Source organism: Tachyglossus aculeatus, chromosome 16 (assembly GCF_015852505.1).
Source record: "Tachyglossus aculeatus isolate mTacAcu1 chromosome 16, mTacAcu1.pri, whole genome shotgun sequence".
Taxonomy (NCBI): Eukaryota; Metazoa; Chordata; class Mammalia; order Monotremata; family Tachyglossidae; genus Tachyglossus; species Tachyglossus aculeatus.
Genome location: NC_052081.1, coordinates 6,422,667 through 6,445,312, shown reverse-complemented (window position 1 = coordinate 6,445,312; position 22,646 = coordinate 6,422,667). Strand labels below are relative to the sequence as shown.

General features: G+C 45.5%; 1 protein-coding gene across 1 annotated transcript in view; it reads right to left on the bottom strand.

Moving 5' to 3' along the window:
- Positions 1 to 22,646, bottom strand: part of MROH9 (maestro heat like repeat family member 9) — a 79,324-nt gene that overhangs the window by 9,775 nt on the left and 46,903 nt on the right. The window contains 17 exon segments of the mRNA XM_038758589.1: positions 346 to 483; positions 1,466 to 1,586; positions 3,130 to 3,267; positions 4,284 to 4,423; positions 4,986 to 5,157; positions 7,360 to 7,514; positions 7,868 to 8,180; positions 9,337 to 9,391; positions 9,394 to 9,438; positions 10,469 to 10,532; positions 10,535 to 10,606; positions 10,765 to 10,823; positions 10,826 to 10,868; positions 12,814 to 12,900; positions 13,617 to 13,752; positions 15,628 to 15,707; positions 17,283 to 17,329. Of these exon segments, the coding sequence (XP_038614517.1) occupies positions 346 to 483; positions 1,466 to 1,586; positions 3,130 to 3,267; positions 4,284 to 4,423; positions 4,986 to 5,157; positions 7,360 to 7,514; positions 7,868 to 8,180; positions 9,337 to 9,391; positions 9,394 to 9,438; positions 10,469 to 10,532; positions 10,535 to 10,606; positions 10,765 to 10,823; positions 10,826 to 10,868; positions 12,814 to 12,900; positions 13,617 to 13,752; positions 15,628 to 15,707; positions 17,283 to 17,329 (1,865 nt within the window).

The following is a 22,646-nucleotide window of genomic DNA, read 5'->3' as shown; positions in this document are numbered from 1 at the left end:
ATTGGTGTCCCATGGATTATGTGCATTTCGTGTACCCCCCTGATTGGATTATAAACACTTAGAGGGCAAGACACAGGCCTTCCTCACAACCACTTCACACAGCACTCTGCTCAGTTCAACATTCAATAAATACAGCTGGCTGAATTCTGCTTCCTCATCTGTGAAGGGGAAAGGTGGGGTGCTCAAATCATTAAAAAATATGATATTTTAGACATTCAGTGATGGTTTGGTCCACTTCATTGCAGACAGACAGGAATCTTTATAAAAGTCTCTCTCAATCACCCACATGCATGCATGCAGGCACTCTCTCTGTCTCTGTCTCTGTCTCTCTCTCCTAACACCTACCTCGTTTATAACTGGGGCCATGCAGGCGATCTTTTTCAGACTCAGCTTGCACACAGCAGGGTCTGAGTCACTCACCCACTTTCTGAAGAGAATCAGGAATGGCTCTGGAAATGGGTCCTTGAAAAAATTGCTAAGGAGCTGATGAGAGAGATCAAACGGTGACCTTAAAGTCCAAGCTCAGTGAAGGAAGAGAATTCTCCTCATATTCTTCCAAGAGTTTACACCAGTGTACACAGAAGGGGCTCCATAAATACCAACAATTGGTTGTGGTTCAACAGAGATATGGTCCTACCATTCTAGTGAAACAATAGAATTTATTAAGCCATGTGTCATGCCCTGTACTACAGGCTTGGGAAGAACAACAAAAGCACCATAAATGTTTCCTGCCTACAAGGAGCTTATACTCTAAGATGGACACTGTAGTAATAATAATAATAATAATGGTATTTGTTAAGCGCTTACTATGTGCAAAGCACTGTTTTAAGCGCTGGGGGGATACAAGGAGATCAGGTTGTCCCACGTGGGGCTCACAATCTTAATCCCCATTTTACAGATGAGATCAGTCTTGCCAAAAGACTTCTAACCTGGGACTAGTTACTCTTGCTCTCTCCTTCCTAGACGTAAGGATGCTGCAAATGCTACAGAGGAAATTCCATTGTGGATCCTACTGATCCACACCACTGTGTTCTGGGTTCCTTCCTTTACCCTAACCCCCCTGAATCTGGCAGGCAAACAGCCTAAAAACATTCACTGATCCATCTGGCCAGTCTTCCAGCAATATTGAACATATCAAGCCAGCTGGCTAACAATAAGGCCCAACCACCTAGTGTTCCTTGTGTCTTGGAAGCAGTTTTCCATTTCGGAATGACCCCTCGGGCCTTAAGAAAACCTTTGTGGTGTCCGTTTTCCGATGGGAAGGTGAGGGTTCTGTTGCCTTACGTGTTTACATGAAGCGTCCCCAGTTATCTACAGTGTGGGAGTTATTGTCAATTTCCCAGTTGCCTTAGTTCTCCACTTCCCTCTCCCTCCAAGGAGCTTAATCTTAAGACAGGTATCAACTAGGGCCACGGTAGAACTCTCAAAGAAAAGGTTGAAGAGTCCTGATCTGCGGGAAACTTACTTCAATGAGGAAGATCACAGTGGTGATACTGTCCTCCACCCTCCTGGGGCCTTCCACCGAGAGCTTGTACAGATAGTGCAGAGTCTTGGGAAACTGAGGAAAGTTGAACTGGCTGAGAGTTCTGTAATGGAGAGCAGTTAGCAATCAATCATTTTTTTAAATGGAATTTGCTTAGCGCCTGTTATAGGCCAGGCACTGTACCAAGTTCTGGAATAAACACAAGATAACCAGCTGGACACAGTCCATGTTCCATGTGAGACTCAAGGCCTTAGTCCACATTTTCCATATTCATTCATTCAATCATATTTATTGAGCGCTTACTGTGTGCAGAGCACTGTACTAAGTGCTTGGGAAGTACAAGTTGGCAACATATAGAGACGGTCCCTACCCAACAACGAGCTCACAGTCTAGAAGGACTGCATATGAGAAAACAGGCACAGAAACGTGAAGGGACTTGCCCAGGGTCACACAGCAGATCGAGTTGGGATTAGAACCCAAGTCCTCTGATTCCCAGGCCTGTGCTTTTCAATGGTGTTTATTGAGCACTTACTGTATGCATATCACTGTATTAAGTGCTTGGCAGAGAACAATATAACAGAGTTGGTAGACACGTACCCTGCTCATGATGAGCTTACAGTCTACAGCACAGATTTCAACTTCACTGGGATCTCCACATTAGCAGGATTTCTCCCAGTGCCTTCAGACCCATTAGTGATGGGAACCTGCACCGGATTTGTGTCCTTACCCTTTTCTGCCTCCTTCCACAGTCTAGAGTTCTCTGGATTTAGGGGAAAGGGGAAACCTAGGGTTTTAACTCTGGAATAATATAGGATCCCTGTGGCCCATTGGAAAGAGCATAGGCTGCAGAGTCAGAAAACTTGGGCTTTTAGTCCCAGCTCTGCCACTGGCCTGCTGCCTGACCGGAACTGTACCTCAGTTTCCTCCTTTGCCAAATGAGGAAAATGATACCTGCTTCTCACTGCCTCACAGTGATATGGTGAGGATAAAATGTGACAATTGCTATGAAAGTGCTGAGGAAAAATATAATTGCGATAGTACAAATTCAAGGTATTATCATCTTCACTTGCTCTCCTCATTTGACTGAACCCAGATTCCCCTTCCAGAGAATGGGTTCTCGAGGGAGAAAGCAGCAGCCAGAGCTAAGGAGCAGCCACTCCATCCCAACCCATCCACTGAGAATCCTGTTTCTTCCCTTGCACCCAAGCCTCAGTGGTCAAGCTGTTCTTTCTGCCCAGCAACTTCTGGCAGGCAATGCCTGCTGCACACTGAGAATGTGCTTCAGTGCTCACCCTCACACACAAATGTGGGAGGGAAGGAAAGACTCCAGGAAAGTTCAGAAAAGGGATGGGTTCTGCCTACTTATTGCAATATGAAATTCCCCTCAAAAAAAAAATCCCAGGAGGAGAAACCAAAAGCCCCCTCTTCCAACTTGCCCCATTTTTGGGGTGACCATATGGTCCAAACCAGGAGGAGGAGGAGGAGGAGGGAACTGACTGGTAACAGGGAAGGATCTGTCATAGGGAGCTGCTTCTCTCTGTTGCACAGAAATGGGGCACTTAGCCAGTTCTGGTTTCCCCAGGGACAGTAGGTTTGACTCCTAGGCCAGGGGTGAGGGGAGAGGGCTGGGGCTCCAGAGCTCTTACTTGGCCACAAGATACACTCCACGATGGTAAAACATCTGTTGAGGAAAGTGTTCCCAACATTTCTTCTCTTGAAGGGCAGCATCCACTTTGAACAACCCCGAGCATCTCAGCAGAATCCTCAAAGCATCCCGTGCGTAGCTACACCCCAAACAAGAACAGTAAAATTGGATCCCCTTATAACAGCCTCACCCGGTTCAGCTGATGACCTCTAGACCACAAGCTCACTTTTGTCAGGGAATGAATCTGCTCTATAAGAAAAATAGTAAGCCCCCAATAGTCACCATGATTGATGTCCACTTGAATGCTACCTCCTAGCCTTAGAATTAATTCATTCTGGTGAGCAGGGAATTATTTTCCACCGGGGATTGACCAAGAGGAAATGGACACAAACTGCTGCTGGAGGGCTCAGAATGTACTACAAAAAGGACTTCCTCAGCAGAGGGGGCAGCTTATCAGGCCTTTAAAAGCAAGGCAGAAACTCATCCACCTAGGATAATTTGGGCCACGTATGCCTGGAAGCAGGGGTCTACCCCTAATGACCTCCCTAGGTCAGCCAATTAGTCACCAAACATCTATTGAACATTCACTGGGGGCCCAAAGCTTTGCAGGGCACTTGAGGTGCAGATTAAGAGTCTAGCCAGGGACTCTTCCCTGAAGGATTTCACAATCAATCAATCGATGCTATTTATTGAGCTCTTATTGTGTGCAGAGCAGTGTACAAAGAGCTTGGGAGAGTATGTATTCATATATTGGGCAATTTGGATCCTTTTGCCTTTCCAGGTGCCAAACTATATTAGACTGTATTAAACTCCTCAAGGGCAGGAATTGGATATTACATTTCTATTCTACATTCTCCAACACCCAGGTTAGAGGTTTGCCCACAGTTGGTTTTTAGAGAATGCTGCTACTAGTGCGCTGAGAAACTGGTCCCTAATTGGACATAGTTTTCCAGACTTTTGGTGGCGGGAGTTGGGGGGGGGTCTATGTAGTTCTGAGTGCCCCCATGCCACTACTCCATCCACCAATCAGGGTTGCTGGGAGCCCTCCCCTCAAAGTAGGAATAGGATATCAGTCCATGGACTTGACCAGTTTCCCGTTTTAAGAATCACGGTTGAATGTTAAGCCTGAGTCTGTGGTCTTCACTCCCATCTCACAGGGGCTTCTTCTTTGTCCAGAAGAAGTTTCCAGAGTAATAGAGCTGCAGAATCAGGGCCATTAAGAGCTGAGGGAAGAACTCTGCCACTGCGATCTTGTACTCAAAGGCAGGCAGGAGTATGCACAGGGCCTGCGATGCCTAAAGGAGAAGGAAAAGAGAAGTGCTGCGGGCCCCCGTGACAGAAGGGTGGGCCATCGGCCCCAAGCCTCTCACTTTACGGGTGGCCCATGCACGAGTGGTAGCAGAACTTGAATGTGCTTCCTCTACTGTCCCAATCCCCTGCCCCGACTCTCCACACAAACTCTCTGCTGAGAGGATGGGAGGAAAGGTCACAGATCTGCCCGTGGAGTACAGAGGTGCCGGCGTGCCCCTACTCGGGTTGCCCACCTTCTCTTATATCTCAGGACCCTTCCTGTCCTACGAAAGGGCATTCCCAGTCCACAGTCTTGGGACAGTCCCCAAGCCTCAGGGGAGGGGGTCAGGAGTCTGTGCTGGGGTGGTGTGGTGCCCAGACCCCACTGGCACCCACTGAGGACCTCAAAGAGGAGTTTGGTACCATGCAGGCAGAGGACGGGGAGCGAGGACGTTCAGGGGGCAGAGTATGGGTTTGGGTCCTGAGATGAGCAAGCCCTTTGAGATCAGGCAGCCCCCCATGGCCAGAATCCCATCCGGCTGAAAATGAGGAACCTCCATGACTCACGGCCACTGGCATCATATTGACGGCATCCACGGAGAAGCGCTTTCTGCTCGTGACTTTTGGATTATCCTCGACCTCGCCGGGCTTCCCTTTGAGCACCGTCAGGATCGTCTTCAGCACCTCACAGGCCACCTTGGATTCAGAGCTCACCGCGTGCCACATCAGGATCACGGTGCTGCACAGACAGATCAGGCAGCAGGTGAGGACGGGGCATTTGGGCTTGGGGAAGCACCTTGGGAGGGATGGGATGAAGCACCAGATAAAAAGCTCTTGCCCACCCTCAGGTGAGGCCAAAAGGATATCCTTTCTGCAGCTCCCAAGCTGAAAGTGACACTTCTCGCTCCGATCAGAGGTCTTTCCTGAGGAAATCGATCAGTGCTACCTCCCAGCAGGACTGGCAAATTCTCTTTGTTAAAGGCCAAGGACCCCAGCCCATCCCATATCAAATTGTCCCTCTGAACTGTTCCCTAGGACTGCTTAAAATGGCCACTGATGTTCTGGGTGGTTTCTGGGTGGCCAAAGGAAGAGAGAAAGGAACCTGGGTGTTTGGCCCTGTGGGTTAAAATGGCTGTTCCACCTCTGGGCAAAGGTCGGGGTGAGGAGCCAAGCAGTGGCGTCAAAACTTTGGAAAGGTGTGGCTTCTTCATTCATTTATTCATTCAATCGTATTTACTGAGCACTTACTGTGTGCAGAGCACCGCACAGTACAAGTCGGCAACATATAGAGACAGTCCCTACCCAACAACGGGCTTACATGACCTCCCCTTCTGGGATGGGCTCACTCTCTCTCTCTTTGGAGCAGGACAGGAGGGAAGCCACTGATGTTCTTTAAATTAAACACAGGTTTTCAGGCATCAGGCAGTTGGTTCCCCAGGAGAGAGTTGCCCTCTTCCACAGGAGATTCAGACTTCTCTCCTCTGCTCTAGGCAGTTCAGTCTCTGCAGTTGGTGGCAGGGAAGGGCCCTGGGCTTAGACTGCTTCTTTCTGTTCTTTTTCCTTTTTCTTGAGTTGCCAACCAATCAATGGTATTTATCGAGTGTTTACTGAGAATAATAATAATAATGATTATGGTATTGGTTAAATGCTTACTATGTGTCAAGCACTGTTCTAAGGGCTGGGGGAGAAACAAGTTAATCAAGTTGGTCACAGTCCCTGTCCCACTTGGGGCTCACACTCTTAATCCCCATTTTACAGATGATGTAACAGAGGCCCAGAGGAGTGAAGTGACTTGCCCAAGGTCACACAGCAGACAAGTGGTAGAGCCCAGGATTAGAACCCAGGTCCTTCTGACTCCCAGGCCTGTACTCTATCCACTAAGGGGACTATACTAAGTGCTAAGGGTCAAAGGGTAGAGTCAGTCGAGTCAATCATATTTATTGAGCGTTTACGGTGTGCAGAGCACTGTAATAAGTGCTTGGGAGAGTACAACAATAAGCAAGCACATTCCCTGTCCCCAGTGAGCTTACTGGGGTAGGAAGCCCTCCAGCTCCTTCCTCAGTCCCCAGGACTGAACTCGGGCTTTCATTGAAACAACGTGACCTAATGAATAGAGCAAGGGCCTAGGAACCAGGAGGACCTGGATTCTAACCTGCACTCAGCCACTTGTCTCCTGTGTGACCTTGGGCAAGTTACTTCACTTCTCTGTGCCTCAGTTACCTCATCTGTAAAAATGGAGATTAAGCCCCATGAGGGACATGGATGGTTTCTAACCTGATTACTTTGTATCTACCTTAGTGCTTGGAATGGTACCTGGCTCATAGTAAGAGCTTAGCAAATACCATTAAAAAAGTTAAAAACCAACAAAATCCTATTCCTGAATTCTAGTCCGTGATGCACTCCACCCCAGGATGGGACAAGATCCCAGGTGGCAGTAGCAGAAGGGAGCAGACACTTAACTAAATTAGTTATGGTACTTGTTAAGTGCTTACTATATACCAAGCACCGTTGTAAATGCTGGGGTAGATAGCAGTTAACTAGTTTGGATACAGTCCTGTCCCACATGGGACTCCCAGTCTAAATAGGAGGGAGTAGGATTTAATCCCCATTTACAGATGAGGTAATGGAGGCACAAGAAAGTCAAGCACTTACCCAAGGTCATATAGCAGACATGTAGCAGAGTAGGGATTAGAATCCAGGTCCTCTGACTCTCCAGCCCATGCTTTTTCCACTAGGACAAGCGACTTACTCTGTCAGAGGCCTGACCCCATTGCTGGAGGCTGCAGGAGGGCAGTGACTTGACTGGGCTTTCCCAAAAGAAGAATAAGGAGAAGAAAACCCCTAGGAGCTGGGAGGTGTTTTTCCTCAGGCTAACACCAAGAAGAGGAACGTTTCTAAACTGGAGGGATAAGTGAGTTATCACCATGAGGTAGTTTCATACCTGTCTGCTGGGACGGGATAGTCCAGGAGTAGAAAGATGATTTTCTTAGGGCATGTGCAGACGAATAAACTTATGACGCGAAGCATAGCATACTTCATAGGATGAGTGATGCTGCTCTTCAGCTGTATATAAATTGAATCCAAAACTTTGGACACCTGGGAGAGAAACAACTTATCAGTAAGTGTCTCCTCCTCACCTAAGACTTGAGAAGCAGCGTGGTTTAGTGGCTAGAGCATCTGCCTGGGAGGCAGAAGGAACCGGGTTCTAATTCCAGGCTCTGCCACTGCTCTGCTGGGTGACCTTGGGCAAGTCACTTCACTTCTCTGGGCCTCAGTTAACTCATCTGTAAAATGGGGATGAAGACTGTGAGCCCCACGTGGGACAGGGACGGTGTCCAACCCAATTAACTTGTGTCTACCCCGGCGTTTAGAACAGCGCTTTGCACATAGTAAGTGCTTAACAAGTACTAATAAAATTAGGTTTTTCAGCCATCTGCCGGGCCTCTTACCATGGTCACCTTATAGGAAAATTTCTCCAGAGTGACTCTCAGCAGCACCGCCGCCTCCGACGCCACAGCCGAAGAAGAGTTTGACAGTTTGCTCAGGAGACTCCACACAAAGTCGGTTAGCTGTGGTGGCATTAAATAATCCCCTACACACTTCAGCCAAATAGGACAAAACCAAAGAGATGAGACACAAAGAGGAGTGGACGAGAGGTCAATGAAGACAGGAAGTTGGCTGGTGGAGGGGGAAGGAGGAAGGGGAATGACATGGTGAATGTTGATGGTGGAATAATCATTGCTCAAATTCCAAACAGCCGTTCAGAGACTTGTTCAGCAATTGTATCCAACCAGAGCCTTTGGCCCCTGCCCAAATTGGAAGTGGGTGTGACCAGCAGAAATTAGGCCCGGCAGGTACCTGGTAGGGGAGAAAGAAAAGGAGGGAAGAGGTGCCATAGTAACGCCTCTTCTTCTTCTAAAATGGCTGCCATTCGTATGGAGGAAGCTGTCCAGGTTGATTTGCCCTCCTAAACTGACAAGGAGGATTGATGCAGAAGAAACCTAGATGTCATTCTCATAAGCCAATATTTGCACATGGGGGGAGCATCAGTGACGTGCACATGATATCCCAGAAATTTGTTAACATTAGTTAGTAGTCACAACTGGCTTCACAAATAGTCTTCTCTGAGAAAAAAGTCTGGAAATGGGCAGTCAGGGTAGTCTTCTGACATCGCTGTATTTTTTTCCAACCTAGTTTAAGCTATTTTTCAATTTGCCAGAACAATCCACAGCCCCTTCCTCGCTCTTAAACTTGTTTGTTTCTGTACCTTGATAGTATTGACAGTATTTCTGTCTGGATCACCTTCTTCAAGCCTCTGATTGTCTGACTCCTATATAACGGACAGCTCCCCAGGCCAACTGTTCCAAGCTAATCAGAGATGGCCTGAAGGTTGGTTTGGGAGCCAATGAACCTGCTAGGTTAAAGGCAACTGAATGCAGAACCGTAGATGAGGCGATCAACCACACAAACTAAGAAGCAGCTTGGCCTAGAGGATAGAGCTCGGGCATGGAAGTCAGAAGGACCTGGGTTCCAATCCTGGCTTCACCACTTGCATGCTTTGTGACCTTAGGCAAGTCATTTCACTTCTCTGTGCCTCAGATACCCCATCTGTAAAATGAGGATTAAGACTGTGAACTCCATGTGGGACCTGGACTGTGTCCAACCTGACTAACCTGATTAACTACGTGTCCAACCTGACACATAGTAAGCATTTAACAAATACAAAAACAATAAAACAAAAATGCAAAAACTGGGGATAGTTCCCAATCTAGCCACACAAGCACCTGCTTTCCCCAACTGCTATGGGCAACAGATTGCTTCTTTCAAAACATTCAGGGACAAGGGTCAGAAGAACTCAAATTGAGGTCTCCAGGGAGGTGGAGAAGACTCAGAGTAGTTACCATAGCAATTCTATCGCCTGTTCTTCTGCAACAAGGCAGGGGAGATCTCCAAGTCAGCATCAGACTTCTGACCCAATTTTCTGCTGCATCCTTCCTTGTTCTCTCTTTGCCATATAACACTGCAACGGGAAAGGACCTCAATCCAATAAGACTCGGGCAAGACAAGGGCAGCAAAATCTCTCTGTTCATGCATGATCCCTGACAGTTTGCGTGGTACAATTTGTACCGGCGTACAAATTGAGCAGGGATTCACCGGCCCAGAACTGAACAGAAATGAGGCTGGGCCTAAAAGAAATCAGGCTATAGGCAGGTAAGACATTAAATCAGATAAAATCCATGGCTGGCGAGGGAGAGATAGCTTTGGAGAATACAATGTAACAGACCCATTCCTTGCACTCAACGAGCTCACAGTCTACAGGATTTTTCGGATCCATTGTTACTGGGACACTTGGGGCAGCATGGAAGAGCCAAGAAGATTCAGCACCTGGGACCCCCCAGATGGCAAAGGTCACTCTAAGATCCTTGTGGAATCATATCATATTTTCCCAAGCTCTTAATATAGTGCAGTGCATATAGCGAGCACATTAACTGACAGGCTATTTGAGCCCTGTGGGATGTAATAAATGAGACACTGCCCAGTGGAAATAAATTGGGCAAATGAGCATCTTTTTCAGCATGGTATGTCTAGCCCTGCCCCTGTGGACTCAAATTCTAGATGTCTGGACACACCAAAGCCCATTACCCCGGACCAGTGCCAAAGTGAAAGTAAAAGTTACCCTTGACTTCAATCAATGGCATTTACTGAGCGCTTACTATATGCAGAGCACTGTACTAAGGCACTTGGGAGGGTACGATATAACAGAGTTAGTAGACACTTACCCTGCCTACAACAGGTTTCCCATCCTGGCAAGATTGACAGCTGGGTGGGGAGAGTGTAAAGTCCTCTAGACTTTAATCTCATTGTGGGCAAGGAATGTATCTGATTTTTGTTACATTGAGCTCTCCCAAGCGCCTTAGTACAGTGCTCTGCACACAGCAAGTGCTCAATAAACATGATTGGTTGACTGTTTAAGGAAGGGAAGTGCAGGCCTTCTGGGTGTCTGGGGAGAAGAGCTGGGAAATCAATCCTCCCCACTTTTCCACTCTTACCTGTCTGTTGGATTGCTATGCAGAGAAGATGATGCATCCCCAGGGCGGCCTGCTGCAATGATGGCCTGAACTTTGGTAATTGCAGAGAAGAGCCAGTTCGGCTGCCAGCTCGCCCAGGCAGGGGGCATCCACACTTGACTAGAGACGGGGAAGAGGAGAGACGACAAGATGGTCACAGCAGGCAAGTAGAGGACCTAGGGTTAGAATCCAGTCTCCCAGTCTCATGCTTTTCCCACTAGGAGATGCTCATAAGAGGCCTAAGAAATCAGGCGGCCACCTAGTTCTTTGGCACTTACACTTTTACTAGCTTTCCTGGACGCAAATTCTAGCACCGTGACTATTGTCTTCATGACCCCTTCTGCATGTAAATGGGATCCTCATTCATCCATGTGATAATTTCCTGTTGTAGGGAGATAAGGGAAGAGTTCGGACATGATTCAGTGTCAAGCCTCAACCATGTTTTCTTCCCTATTCCTCCTTTCAGAACACAAGAGATCCCACCCTCCATCTTCTCTGACTGGAAGTCTTGGCTACTTCTCATCCCCAGATGTGTGCCAAAACCAAAACCAAGTCCAGAAATACCCATCCCAAAGTCCTTCAGTTGACGTAGATCGAACCAAATAAATGATTGAGGAGAAATAGTGACTTAGATTATAAACACGGGACCCTTAGGATTGCCCAAGAAGAAAGAAGGGCAGATATTACCCCTATTTTACAGATGAGGAAACTGAGGCCCAGAAGTTAAGTGACTCATCCAAGATTACACCGGTTGAACTGGGACTAGAACCCAGGTCTCCTCACCCTCAATCCTGTGCTTACCTACTCTGACCAGTTATGGCAAACTGAAGATCTCATCATCATCATCATCGGTATACCTCCAGCGCTTACTGTGTGTAGGGCACTGTACTATGTGCTTAGGCAAGTTCGATTAAGTAGGCATAACTCCTGACCTCAAGGAGTTTAATCATCTACTGAATGATCTAGTTCTAAATTCAGCTTCTCCAAGGGGGCCCCCCTTTCTCCCCTTCCGTGACTCAGCCTTTCCAGACTAATAGCAGGAATCCATTCTGGACAACCTGAGTCTCAGTGGTAGGAATGGAATCTTACTCACTGGCCAGTTTAAAGGGGATTGTCACAGTTTATAATCACCTGGCCACTAAATTCAGCTTCTCCAAAGGGGCCCCCTTTTCTCCCCTTCCGTGACTCAGCCTTTCCAGACTAATAGCAGGAATCCATTCTGGACAACCTGAGTCTCAGTGGTAGGAATGGAATCTTACTCACTGGCCAGTTTAAGGGGGATTTTCACAGTTTATAATCACCTGGCCACAAGGAAGGACCAGCCAGCTTCAGGTTGAGCTGAAACAGGCAGCGAGACTTTTCCACACCACTATGTCCCTATGCGAATCCCCCTAGCTCCCTGGGAGTTGCTGCTGCTACTCAGGGGTTGACTGGTTGTCAGGGGAGAACTGAAGGCGGGGAAATCGATCCACTCTGCCTCCTGCCTGTCTGGCAGTGGGAACTTTAGTGGGCAGTAGGTGTCAGGGAGAGGGCTGGTCCACGAAGAGACTGAAGTGACCTGGGTTCTAATCATCATCATCATCATCAATCGTATTTATTGAGCGCTTACTATGTGCAGAGCACTGTACTAAGCGCTTGGGAAGTACAAATTGGCAACATATAGAGACAGTCCCTACCCAACAGTGGGCTCACAGTCTAAAAGGGGGAGACAGAGAACAAAACCAAACATACTAACAAAATAAAATAAATAGAATAGATATGTACAAATAAAACAAATAAATAAATAAATAGAGTAAAAAATATGTACAAACATATATACATATATACAGGTGCTGTGGGGAAGGGAAGGAGGTAAGATGTGGGGGATGGAGAGGGGAACGAGGGGGAGAGGAAGGAAGGGGCTCAATCCCAACCCCACCACTTCAATCAGTCAATTGATGGCATTTATTCAGTGCTTACTATGTGCAGAGCACTGTATTAAGCATTTGGGAGAGTACAGAATTAACGAACAGGTTCCCTCACCATAATGACCTTACAGTTTAGAGGGGGAGACAGACATAAATATAAATAATTTATTTGCCTGCTGTGTGATTTTGGGCAAGTCAGTTAACCTCTCTGTGCCTCAGTTTTCTCATCTATAAAATGGGAATTAAATCCCTTTTCTCCTTTCCATTGAGACTGTAAGCCCCATGTGGGACAGAGACTGTGTCTGCCCTGATGATCTTGTAACTATCTCAGGGCTTAGTACAGTGCTTGGCACACAGTAAGCACTTAACAAATTCCACTATAAGTATTCATATGACTGTCCCGGGTTAGGTGTACTATACCTTTATGAACTGGAGCTTGTAAAAATCTTTAGATACCAGTATCAGAAGGATGTCTTCGAAGGTGTTTAGAATACTGTTATAGAGGAACTGGAAAAGGAAGGAAAACACTCATTCTTAGTTCTAGTCCAATTCCCCAGAGTATCCTTTGTACCTCTGCCCCTGGCTAGTAGCCTTTCTGATTGCTGCCTTCTGTGGCATTTTGCCAAGTAGGTCCCAAGAGGACAGGGGCAGGCCAGGGTGGGAGGAGAGCCTTCATTCATTCATTCATTAAATTGTATTTATTGAGCGCTCACTGTGTACAAAGCACTGTACTAAGCGCTTGGGGGAGGACAATATAGCAATAAACAGAGCCAACAAAGAGCTCACAGTCTAGAAGGGGAGGCTTCTGCTCTGCTCGGAAATGTGGTCTCTGATGGCATTTTCCAATATGGGATGGCCCTTTGCTGACCTGGAAATAAACAACACATGTACAATCCATATGCAATGTAAGGATGTCATATGAAAACTTCACTGGAAATCTACAGGTGCCGGAGTGTGTCCCTGGAGGAGCCCCTCACTTCCACCTGTTCCCAACACGTGGACAGGATTCGGTGGCAGGAGCTGAGGTAGAGGGAGTTCATTGGTTACGAAGATATACAATCTGCACCAGATTGGGATAGACTAGATGAACACGACTGTCCGGTGTAAAACTGGACCAATGACCACCCGACCTCTCAGCCTCCTGATGGAGGGGGTACAGCTGGGGAAGACAGAAACCACGGGAAAGCAGGTGGGTAAGGCCAAAATGAGAGAGAAACAACAACCTGCATATCTTTGTAGTCCTCAATGCTCTTTTCCATTTCCTCTGGTATTCCAATAACGGGTAGGGAAAACACCATGTTGAAACACGAATGTACTAGCTCGAGCTGTGCTTCAAACTGCAGAAGGGGATCCACAAAGCTAGGGGAGGGGGGACAAATTAGATTTTATTCAATAAAAACTGACCTGGGGGTCCATTGGCAACGTCAGTTCAAGAACAGAGGATGGATAAATCAATAAAAGGGGTTTATAGAGCACTTACTGTGTAGAGAGCACTGTACTAAGCACTTGGGAAAGAACAGTATATAAAGAATGTCAAGATCAAATATCCCTGGGGCTTAGTGGAAAGACCATGGGCCTTTGGTCAGAGGACCTGGTTTCTAATCGTGGTTCTGTCATTTACCTCCTGTGTGATCTTGGGCAAGTCATGCAGTTTCTCTGAGCATTGGTTTTCTTATGTGTAAAATGGGATATCTATTCTCCCTCCCTCATATACTGTGAGCCCCATGTGGGATGGGGCTATGTCCGGCCTGAGTATTTGGGATCTACCACAGTGCTTAGTATGGTGCTTGGAACAGAGTAAATACTTAATACCCTAATTATTATCATTTACTCCTAAAGGTCGAATGTTGGTGGATCCCTTCCTAATATTCATTCAGCAATGGCCCAAAAAATCAATCAGCAATATTTATTGAGTGCTTACTGTGTGCACAGCACTGTACTAAGCACTTTGGAGAGTACCATACAACAATGTAGTGTACTACAACAAACAGTACAGTACAAACAGCAAAACGAATTGCAATCCTCACCCTTATCCTAAACCAAACATAACCACGGTGGTCCCAAGCCTAAAAACCTAAGATCTAGTGATTAATCTGAATCATTCAATTCTATTTATTGGGCATCTGCATGCAGAACACTATTAGGTTTGGGGGAGAGTAATCTAGAGTAAGAATAATAACAATTGTAATTATAGTGTTTGTTAAGTGCTTACTATGTGCCAAGCACTATTCTAAGTATTGGGGTAGATACAGGGTAATCAGATTAGACACAGTCCCTGTCCCATGTGGGGCTCATGTCTCAATCCCCATTTTACAGATGAGGTAACTGAGACACAGAGAATAATAATAATAATAATAATAATTGTGTTATTTGTTAAGTGCTTACTATGTGCCAGGCACCATACTAAGCGCTGGGATGGATACAAACAAATCGGGTTGGACACAGTTCCTATCCCTCGTGGGGCTCAAAGCCTCAATCCTCATTTTACAGATGAGGTAACTGAGGCACAAAGAAGTGAAGTGACTTGCCCAAGGTCACACTGCAGACAAATGGTGGAGCCATTAGAACCCACGACCTCTAACACTGAAACCTGTTCTCGTGCCACGAGGCCATGCTGCTTCTTACAATCATGAGACACAGTCTCTGCCTGCAGAGAGCTTACAGCTTAAACTGGTGGAAATAGTACAGGACTGGTGGTCAGGGGACCCAAGATTCAAATCGCAACTCCACCATTTGCCTTTATGGACAAGTCACTTTCAGTTTTCTCACCTGTAAAATGTGGAAAAAAACACCTGTTCTCCCTCCCTCTTAAAAAGGTGAGTCCCATGAGGAACCAGTTATCCTATACCTACTCTGATGCTTAGCAAATGGTAAGCACTTAGTAAATACCGTCACAATTGGAAGGTATATTAATACATCCAGAAAGGGTATGAGGGCAAAAACGTTGAATTGATGCAGGAGTACTGAGGTGTTAAGAAAGGGGTATGACCTGAGAAGAATCTAGCTCTCCTCCTAAAACTAATTATAGCTTTTTCCTACCCTTATGAGTATGTTGACTACTGAGGTTCATTATAATTTTTGGAAAATTTGCCGCTGGAATTCATTGGTAATGCAACTTTCAGTATCTAGCTTAGGTGAATTATCTTAACTTGCCAAAATTTCTAGAATGCTTTTTTTGGGTCGCTACAGCCGAGGCCTATATATTTAGATATCAAGTCCTCAAAAGTACAGTACCTGTTGTTCATAGCCAAGATTATGGCCTCCTGGCTTAGCAGAGTGGAGAACGCATTCAACAGATCGGATCGCACATGTTCCTGCAAACCAACCAGAGGACAAGTCCATAATGACCACATTTCACTGATTTTCATCAAGAAGGAATACCGGATTAGGTGCACCCGGGGAAGAAATTAAGTTTGATTAGGTACAGCCAACTGAGGGAACAGGAAATCAATCAATAATATTTATTGAGCACTTACAATGTACAGAGCACTGTACCAAGAACCTGGGAGAATCCAATGCAATAGAGTGGTAGACCCAACCCCTGCTGCCAAGGCACTATACTCTAGTGCAGGAGACAGAAGTTAAAATAAATTAGAGATCGGGGGAAGTGGTAGAGTATAAGGATTCAAAGTTAAGTGCTTTGGGGCTGAGGATGGGGTGGGTATCAAAGCCCTTAAAGGGTACAGACTCCAGTGAATAATTGATGCAGGAGGGAGGGTGAATAGGGTAGGGAAATGAAAGTTTATTTGAGGAAGGTTTCTTGGAACAGATATGAAAGGAGAAGTCTAGTGTAATAGCCCAAAGCCCAAGCTCTACCACGTACTGAATTCTTCAAGTACAGCCCACCTACAACAGGCTTCAATAGCATGTAGTCATCAATGACCAACTACACACATAAAAGATGGGAAAAAACCTTTCAGTAGGTCAACAGGAAGCAGCATGGCCAACTAGGGAGCAGTGTGGTTTAGTGGGTAGGGACTGTCTCTATATGTTGCCAGCTTGTACTTCCCAAGCGCTTAGTACAGTGCTCTGCACACAGTAAGCCCTCAATAAATATGATTGAATGAATGAATGAATGGATAAAGCACAGTCCTGGGAGTCAGAGGACCTGGGTTCTAATCCCGACTCTGAATCCCGACTCTGCCACTTTTGCTGTGAGACCTTAGGGAAGTCACTTAACTTCTCTGTGCCTCAGTTTCCTCAACTTCAAAATCGGGAGTCAGTACCCACTCTCCCTTCTATTTAGACTGTGAGCCCTGTGTGAGACAGGGACTGATTAATTTGCATCTATCCCACTGCTTAGAACAGTAACAAATACCATAAAAAACAAAGCAACCCAGAATGCAAATAGAAAGGAAAGGGTTCAAGCGTTCAAAGTCAGACAGTAGGCTCAGAGGATGCCAAAATGGATATTTTAAGCTCAGATGGAAGGATTTAGAAAGAGGAGAAGAAAGACCAAAGAAGAAATGACTTGGAAAGGCTCACCAACTACAGATAATCATCATCATTATATATTTATCCCTCTGTCCTTAGTGGCTCTGGAAATGCCTTGAGCCATCCTTCTTTATTTCTATGTCTCCAAACATCAGTGAGCTCAACTTGCCGTAAGTTAACACACTTGGAGCCATTTTAAAAAGATGCGACGTCCATGATGGTGGATAACTTATAGCAACACTTTCCTAAAGAGATCGTGTTTTCAATAGGTATCACTGAGAGTGTGGCCATCCTACTCCCTACTACCTGTGATGGGCTGCTCCAGGAGGGGAGGAAAAGTGTCTCATCATCAACTATGCTCCTCTAAGACCCGATGAAGAGAGGGAAGCAAGTTCTGCCCTTTAAGTTTTGATGTGATTTGAAAATGGTCCCCTGTCTCCAAAGAGGTGACTTACCAAATGCTGCCATTTTACAATGGACTGCAGAGCCTGGAGATTTGCCACTGTGGAAGAAATGAAAAATGGTTTATATGCGGAAAAGGGTCCTGCAGGGGTGGCTCCTTAGTACCTGAGAGGTACCCTAAAAGGATCTATCACTGCCTGAGGGCAGAGTTTGTCCCTAGGGATGAAGCAAATCATTGGAGCTGAAGGACCACTCTGTTAATGAGGACTATATTTTTACAAAACAGAACTTTAGGACTAACATTTTATAAAACTAAGAGGCTAAAAAGATGAAAAAATAACTTCTAGATCCTTCTGAGAATGAAGAGAAAAAAAAGACAGCGATAGATACCCCATCTCCTTCTCCCTTTTCTATTTCCCTTACAGAGAGGAATGAATAGAGATAGTCCCACAAAGGATTCAAATATTAAGTTACTTGTGGGCATTGATTGTGTTTACCAACTCTGTTCTACTGCCCTTTCCCTAGCACTTAGTACAGTGCTCTACACACAGTAAGCACTCAATAGATAGGACTGTTTGATAGAGAATGTATCCCTACTAAAGGGAAAAGCAGAAGTGACAGTTGCTAGATGTTGGAAGGATTAGGGCCGTGGATTCAGTGCCTCTAATATTATGATTCAGGTTGTCCCTATCCCCACCAGCACAAGAACCATGGTGTGGCAAGAAGCCACCCAGGATGGTCATTTCAGTCTGTACTGTTGTAGTTTCCAATAGTGGTGGTCGGATGCCGAGGGTGGAGGGTTGGTGGGAATCACTCACTTCTCTTTGCTGATGTGACAGAGGATGGCCAGTCAAATTCCTCTTCCCAACAAAGAGAACATAAAGAGATCGAGTCCCATGAGAGGGGATGTCAGAGGGCACAGGGATGCCAGAGTTGCTATGGCAACTAAACAACCAGCTCAAAGATTCCATTCCAGAATAAGACATATAATTGATTGTCCATAGGGCTGACCAATCACTAACTATGAATTATGGTCTACAGAACCTGCAGAAGAAGAGAAGACATAGTTTCCCATTAAGTGGGAACCACCACCACAGATTATTTGTGTAGAAACGTTTCAGTTCTGTCCACGTCTCCCACGCTTCAGTAACCTCCAGTGGTTGCCCATAAAACAGAAACTCCTTACCATCGGCATTAAACCATTCCATCGGCTCTCTCCCTCCTATCTTACCTCACTGATTTCCTACTACATGCTAGCTTGCATGCTTCGCTCCTCTAACACCAACCTACTCACGGTACCTCCATCTCATCTATCTCACAGTAGAGCCCTTGCCCACATCCTCCTTCTCGTTTGAAACTCCCTCTTACTCACCCTTCATACATAACAGACTTTCCCCATCTTCAAAGCCATATTAAAATACATCTCCTCCAAGAGGTCTTCCAGACTAAGCCCTCATTCCACCTACTCCCTCTACCTCCATATTCATTCATTCAATTGTATTTATTGAGCACTTACTATGTGCATTAAGTGCTCCCGCTCATGGATCTGTACCCTTTAAGCACTTGGGACCCTGTCTACCAATTCTGTTGTGTCATACTGTCCCAAGCGCATAGTACAGTACTCCACACATAGTAAGTGTTCAGTAAATACCACTGATTAATTCTATACTTTGAATTTGCCTTTGTAGCCTAGGCATATCTTTTGAAATTGTTGCATCTTCTTTATTAAAGAAAGGAGTGTATTCATCTCCTCCAACTATTTTAAGCAGACTGGCAAACTTGGCAAACTCATAGTATATAAGCCTTGACCAACACCATGTACAAAACTATTTCTTCCAATAATGTATCATGCTCTACCCAGATAAAGTTCTTCCCATAACATGTGTCTAAATCCCTAACAGCATTCTATCCAAAAGTCTAGTGAAAACACATCTAATGGAAGAACTGAGTGTAGAAAAATCAGACTTGAGAATATTCCAATATCCTCCCCACAATTTTTATCCTTCCCACCTCCCTACTTCCCTAGGACTTACACATAAATAACTCTGGCTGAAGAAAGACATACATTTCCATAAACACAGATGACAGAAACATTTAAACATACACATGTGTCAATGTTTCTGCCACTGTTGTTTATGGCTATGAAATGTTTTTATGCTATATCCTTTGTATTTATGCATGCAGATTGGTTGAATCTGTCAGACTCAAAGGAAGTAGAAGACACGAAGAGATCTTTTGAGGTATAAGTAATCCTGGACACTGTCTCACCACTGGACTTCATCAATGATGGAGATGGGAAAAATAGAGAAATAGAGCAGTAAAGTGATTAGTAGTGGGAGTAGAAATAATGGTATTTATTGAGCACCCACTAGGTGCAGTGCTGTCCTTTTAAAATTACAATGGAAGTAAGAGACACATTTCTTGCCTACAAGAAGCTTACACTCTAAGTGTAAATATGTGCCTCCTGCACTAGAATAACCAGAATAATTGAGTACACAATTGAATATATGTATATACAGAAGTGCTGAGAATAAGAATAAAAACACAAATGAAATGAAAGGTGATTTACAGATTGATATAATTTGGGGTTTAAGGGATCAAATGGGGAAGTGGGTTTTGAGGAAATTTTTGAATATGAGAGCTCTTGAGTCAGGGAAGGAGGTCCAGGCTGGAGGAATAATAATAATAATAATAATGGCATTTATTAAGTGCTTATTATGTGTAAAGCACTGTTCTAAGCACTGGGAAGGTTACATGGTGATCAGGTTGTCCCACGGAGGGCTCACAGTCTTCATCCTCAGTTTACAGATGAGGGAACTGAGGCACAGAGAAGTGAAGTGACTTGCCCAAAGTCACACAGCTGACAATTGACAGAGCCAGGATTTGAACCCATGACCGCTGACTTCAAAGCCCGGGCTGTTTCCACTGAGACATGCTGCTTCTCTAATGAGCAAGGAGGTGGAGGTGGGAGAGTTGTGAGCAAGGTACAATTAGAAGCTTAGCATGGAGGAAGTTGAGGAGTAAGAGATGAAGAGAGTTGATATATAAGCTGAGAAGTCTTGAAGCCCAGGGGAAGTCTCAGAGAGATACAAGCAGACAGAGAGAGCAGGACACATACGCAGAAAAAAAGATGAAAGCAGTCAGTCATAGATAGGTTGAGTCAGAGATTGGATGACTATAAACCCTCTAACCTGGTGTTGGCTTTTTTAAAAAAAGAAAAGGCTGTTAATTGCACATGTTCTATATATATTTAACTCCCTCCTGGAAGACCTTATCACTCACAATCCTGTCTTTAATTTGAACTTGGCTCATTGATGACATTCATGAAGCTGCTCAGGAAGTGCAACAAAATCCAGGACCCTCTGGGCTAACCAGAAAGGGACCCCCAAACCAGCCTGCTTCTCTGGTAAACTGATAAGCTGGTAAGCAGCTAAAGCAAGACATCTGGTCACCTAGTCAGAGAGAGTGAGAGGTAGAGACTTAATCAATCAATCAATCAATCATATTTATTGAGCGCTTACTGTGTGCAGAGTACTGTACTAAGCGTTTGGGAAGTACAAGTTGGCAAAATATAGAGACAGTCCCTACCCAACAGTGAGCTCACAGTCTAGAAGACTACTTAAGAGAGTAAAGGGACTGTAGTGATAAAGCTGGGGAAAGGTTTTCCTCCAAGGGGCCTTTCCTTACTAATAACTCATTACCCCTCTCCACCCTCCCTTCCTGTGTTCATTACTCACTTGTCTATGTGCCCTTTAAGAATTTTGATCCTCACCCCAGCCCCGGAGCACTTAAGTGCATACCTTTACACTCAGCCATTTCCCCCTGATCTGTAATTCATTTTAATGTCTATCTCCCCTCTAGAATGTAAACTCCTTGAGCCCAGGGATCAAGTCTAGCTCTGTTAATAATAATAATAATTTTGGTATTTGTTAAGTGCTTACTAGGTGCCAAGCACTGGGTAGATGCAAGGTAAGCACGTTGTCCCACATTGGGCTCACGGTCTTAATCCCCATTTTCCAGATGAGGTAACTGAGGCACAGAGAAGTTAAGTGACTTGCCCAAAGTCACACAGCTGTTGTACTGTTAGTACTGTGGTGGTAGTACTGTTGTTTCTCAAGCATTTAGTGCAGTGCTCTGCACACAGGAAACACTCGATAAATACCACTGATGGATTGACAGTGCCCAGAATCCAGTGGTCATATGAGATTCACAGGGCTCACACAGTGGGAATTTTGCTTTTAGATGGGTGAAGGGGTGGGTACAGATGGAAGAAGAAAGTGAGGGAAAGTACTGAAGAGTAGAAGCTTCTGCGCTAGTACCAGGTGATATAATCTGGCAGAAAAGGTGGACCACTTTGACTTGGAGACACAGGCAGGACCAGCTAAGGAATGTGAAGCAGGTGTCTATACATCCAGCCCCCATTCTTTTCATTGAGAATCAATCAATCAGTGGTATTTCTTGAGTGCTTACTTTGTGCAGAGTGCTGTACTAAGTGCTTGGGAGAGTACAATATAACAGAGTTGGTAGATATGTTCCTTGCCCCCAGTGAACTTACAGTCTGGAGGGGGAGACAGACATTAATATAAATAAATTACAGTTATGTACATAAATCCTGTGGGGCTGAGGGAAGAGTGAGTAAAGGGTGGAAATCCAAGTACAAGAGTGACACTGAAGGGAGTGGGAGAAGAACACATGGGGAAGGCCTCATGGAGATGTGCTTCCAATAAGGCTTTGAAGGTGGGGTGAGTGGTCACCTGTCAGAGACGAATGAATTGATCATATTTATTGAGCACTCGTGTGCAGAACACTGTATTCCATGCTTGAGAGAGTACAGTATAACATATGTGGGTGAGAGGTAGGTGGCAAATAGATGAAATCGAGGTACAGCCAGTGGGTTGGCATTAGAGGAGTGAAGCATTGGGGCTGCACTGCAGGAGGAAAGCAGCAAGGTAAGATAGGAGGGGGTGAGGTGATCGAGTGATTGATTGAACTACAGATTGATTGAACTACATGGGTGTGCAGCCTAGAGTGAAGGGGACATGGGCCATTCCTGTCCTCTGGGCAGCCAACCATCAGCACAGCCTGGAGGGAGTCTTGCCACGCACTGAGGCAGCCTGTTTGGGAGGAGAGAGCACTGAGCCTTGGTCTTCTTTTCATTCCTACACTGAAACACTAGATGTCACTGAAAATCAAGATTTAAAATGCCTTGCTCTACCACTACTTACAGTAAGGGAAGGAGGTGGAATCCAGAGACTTCACAGGGGATGTGCTCTTAGGAAAACAGATTTTGAAAGTTCCCAGCACTCGACTCCCAGAAATTTCGGCCCCAATGTCAACAGCTACACTACTGATCCCCGAGTCTTTTGTCTCCCATTTGATTGGGATAATGTCCTCCCACTGGCCTGGAACTTCCTTCC